Here is a 3,511-nt window from a genome sequence, read left to right as displayed (position 1 = left end):
GTAACATAATGGCCCTGGTTAGGGGTCTTGGACATTTTGGTGTTTTAGAGATTAGGGCACTACATGCATAAAAACAATACAAGTCAACACTACGATATGCTTGTGAAGTATACTTTTTATTTTTGCTTTTTGGGTTACACCTAGCAATGTTCAGGGGTTTCTTCTGGCTCTGCATTCAGGAATTACTCCTGGCTGTGCTTGGAGGACCATATGGGATGTTGGGGATTTAACCCAGATCGGCTGTGTGCAAGGCAAATATCCTATCCGCTGTACTATCACTACGGAAGTAAACTTTTAAAAGAGAGGTTTGCTAATGAGGGGAGATAAGGAAAGGAAGGGAACTTTGGAAATTGTGGAATTGGGTTGTAGTTAGAATATTCTGAGTGCATGAAACTGTTACAAAAATTTTGTAAATCATAGTGTGTGAATTTCAAAAGTTACATTATATTATAGGGGTACACATTATATAATTATATATGAATAAATAATACACTGCTAAATGAATGGAATTTTATAATTAAAAATAGAGCTAGAGGAAAATAGTAAAATGTAGATCAAGGAATGATATTTGGATAGGCTATTGGAGTAATAGCACGGTGAGTAGGGCATTTGCCTTGTACACAGCAGACCTGGGTTCGATTCCCTTGTCCCTCTCGGAGAGCCCGGCAAGCTACTGAGAGTATCTTGCCCACACAGCAGAGCCTGACAAGCTTCCCGTGGTGTGTTCAATATGCCAAAAACAGTAACAAGTCTCACAATGGAGATGTTACTGGTGACTACTCGACCAAGTTGATGAACAACAGGAGGACAGTGTTACAGTGCTACATTGAGAAACCAAGTAGGTAAAATCTGTAAATTCCTAAATAAAGTTAGGGAATGTGTCACAGGATGAGAGATGTGGAAAAATACAAGGAAACATTAGATACAAAGGACTACTGGAAATGAATTTATTCCATTGAAGGAACAGCAAGAACCCCCTAGAGGTTAGTGATGAGTAAGCAAAAGTGGTAGATGATGAGGTAAGAAGAGATGAGTAGAGGCTTATACGTAGGTGAAGTCCAGAGTGTGGACTTATCCAAAAATATATTGAGAATCCCCTAAAGGATTTTTTACATATGAAGGAGGTAATCTCATTTTCATTAAAAATCAATCACAGCAGAACCCTACTTCTTACTGTAGAAATTCAGTCCCACTAGGGAACCAGTTAGGATACTCTTGCCTGAGTTCAAGTTGAGAGTACTGGTTAGGGGGTTGTACTGTAGTATTAGAGTTTTACTCTCAAGAGAAAATTCCTTCGAGGATTTAGTATGATATTTTAATATATATATATAGCTTATTTACTTTTCAGTAAATTTAAATCCTTGAGGGGTACAGCATCATGCGAATTCTGTGACCAATCACCTTAACAACAAGGTTGCCTGGGAATTTAGCTCGAACCATGACTCTGCTTCCATGGGCGCGGGTCACCTTTCCCAAGGTCACTGTAGTTTTGTTAGGTTTGCTACCAGGAGTCACTGTCTTGTTTTTTACTTTGTGTACATAAGCACATCTCTTGCCCAGATGGAATCCAGTTTCATCCTGAGCATAAACATCCTCAATTTTAAAATGAACTGTGTGTTCCCTTTGGTTCTGGAGATCTCACTTACCTCCAGCAAAAAAATGCTTCGTTCCACAGCCTTCCAGCTATTTTTGTCAATTAGTCCAGGCCTCTCTGTCACTGAAGTCCACAGATATCTTGGTTGGAAAAGTCTCTGAGCTATACTGACACCTTTCTGACCACATAATTGAGCCCACCTCAATTATTTTGCCCCCAAATTTCAGTACAGGCAAAGTTTCATTACTCAATGAAAATGAATAACCTTCAGGATCATCTTGATGATTTGTCATGTCTGCTTATGTATCAGCCTGCTAATAATGTCAACTGCCTATCAATGATATGCTATCTGTCGAGCTTACTTGTGAGAGAGTATGCATTTAATCATTTCCTAGTATGTCTATAACCTTTAGAAGGGTCTGTATCCCAGATCTAAGAAATATTGTGAGGAGTTTGTGACATCCACTGGTGAAGATGGATATCTGAGACATCCAAGCTCAGATTTGAATCTTTCTGATATCCAAGATCAGATTTGGCTCAGGATACGCTGCGGGGAGTATATCAAAATCGAGTCTTGTAGGTCAAAAATTCCACCTCCCTCTATTTCATCTCAAATATGGGGTTGTCAAGAAAACTTAAGAAACAGTACAATTTTGGAGCATCTCAGGCTACAAAAGTGATAAAGGAAACCCCTGCTGGCACAATGACACTGACAGCTATATCCTGGTCCTGTGCCAGGAAAGCACAGCTGTCCGGGAGCCCCTGCTGACCTGCCAAGCCCTTCCAGGAGAGCATTGCCAGAGGATTGATGCACTGTGGTTTTAGAGGAGGTCCAGAGTAGAGAGCAAAATTTTAGAGTCCAGATGAAAACCACATCTGCTTTCTTTAATCATTTTTATTTTTTTAAATTTCTAATGTACGTGTGCTTGTGTTCTCTTAAATAAACTATTTTGGAGAAAAACAATATGTATGTGTTGCACCAAATACATTTTTCAAAGGCTTGGACAACAGGGATGGCCATAGAGTCTGTCTGTTTTGTTTAAATAATAGCTTTGTGTCTTATAGTGTAAACTCAGATAATCCAGTTGGCTTCTCTCTCTCAGTTCACACAATATGAAGGCTATTGGACAGAAGTTAGAATACTGCAAATACTATTTTAACCTTAGAGTATGAAGGTTTGCTTTGGTTTTGTCTCTTTTTGTTGACTCCATTCTATTACACTCCACATATTAATAGTCCTGTGGTATTCTCTGGCTTATTGTCTGTGGCATAACTAAATGCTGGCTACAGAGTTAATAGGCTAAAGAGGATAGGGAGAGAGAGGTGAAGAGAGCCAGTCAGATATTGATGGACGGTAATTAGACCTTCATTAGTGAGAGTGTGTGGTAATTGTTCATCAAGGTGAGAAGCTGTACCCTTGAAACATAAAAAGTATTGTAAGACAACATATCTAGATTAAAAAATCATTTTATAGAACTTTATGGATTTGTTTATGATTTTATGCTCTTCATCCTTCTCAGAGAGCCTAGCAAGCTACTGAGAGTATCCCACCTGCATGGCAGAGCCTGGCAAGCTACCCGTGGCAGACTCGATATGCCAGAAACAGTAACAATGATGGTCCTCATTCCCCTGACCCTGAAAGAGCCCCAATATGCCATCAGGCTACACTAGCACATGACAGGGACGAATGGAGTTGTTACTGGGGCCCACTTGAGCAAATTGATGAACAATGGGGTGATAGCGATAGTGACGGATTTGTTTATTACATACTTTATACTAACATTGAAATTCAACTCATTAAAATTGTATTGCTAAAAACCATACAAAAATTAAATGTCATGAGGAAGGCACACAATGCAACTTTTGAAATAAATTCACTGGAGTCAGAGAGAGAGAGAGAGCATAACAGCTATGGCA

General features: G+C 39.3%; 1 protein-coding gene across 1 annotated transcript; it reads right to left on the bottom strand.

The window, feature by feature from the left end:
- Nucleotides 1-1,353: 1,353 nt before the first annotated feature.
- On the bottom strand, nt 1,354-1,887 carry LOC130021972 (60S ribosomal protein L35a-like). Its single transcript, XM_056112708.1, is given in 3 exon segments — nt 1,354-1,659; nt 1,661-1,683; nt 1,767-1,887. Coding segments are annotated over 3 exon segments (450 nt in total).
- Nucleotides 1,888-3,511: the final 1,624 nt, after the last annotated feature.

The sequence above is a fragment of the Sorex fumeus genome, unplaced genomic scaffold (genome assembly GCF_029834395.1).
Source record: "Sorex fumeus unplaced genomic scaffold, SorFum_2.1 ptg000002l, whole genome shotgun sequence".
Lineage (NCBI taxonomy): Eukaryota > Metazoa > Chordata > Mammalia > Eulipotyphla > Soricidae > Sorex > Sorex fumeus.
The sequence above is the reverse complement of the archived record's forward strand: the minus strand, read 5'-3'. Positions and strand labels throughout refer to the sequence as shown.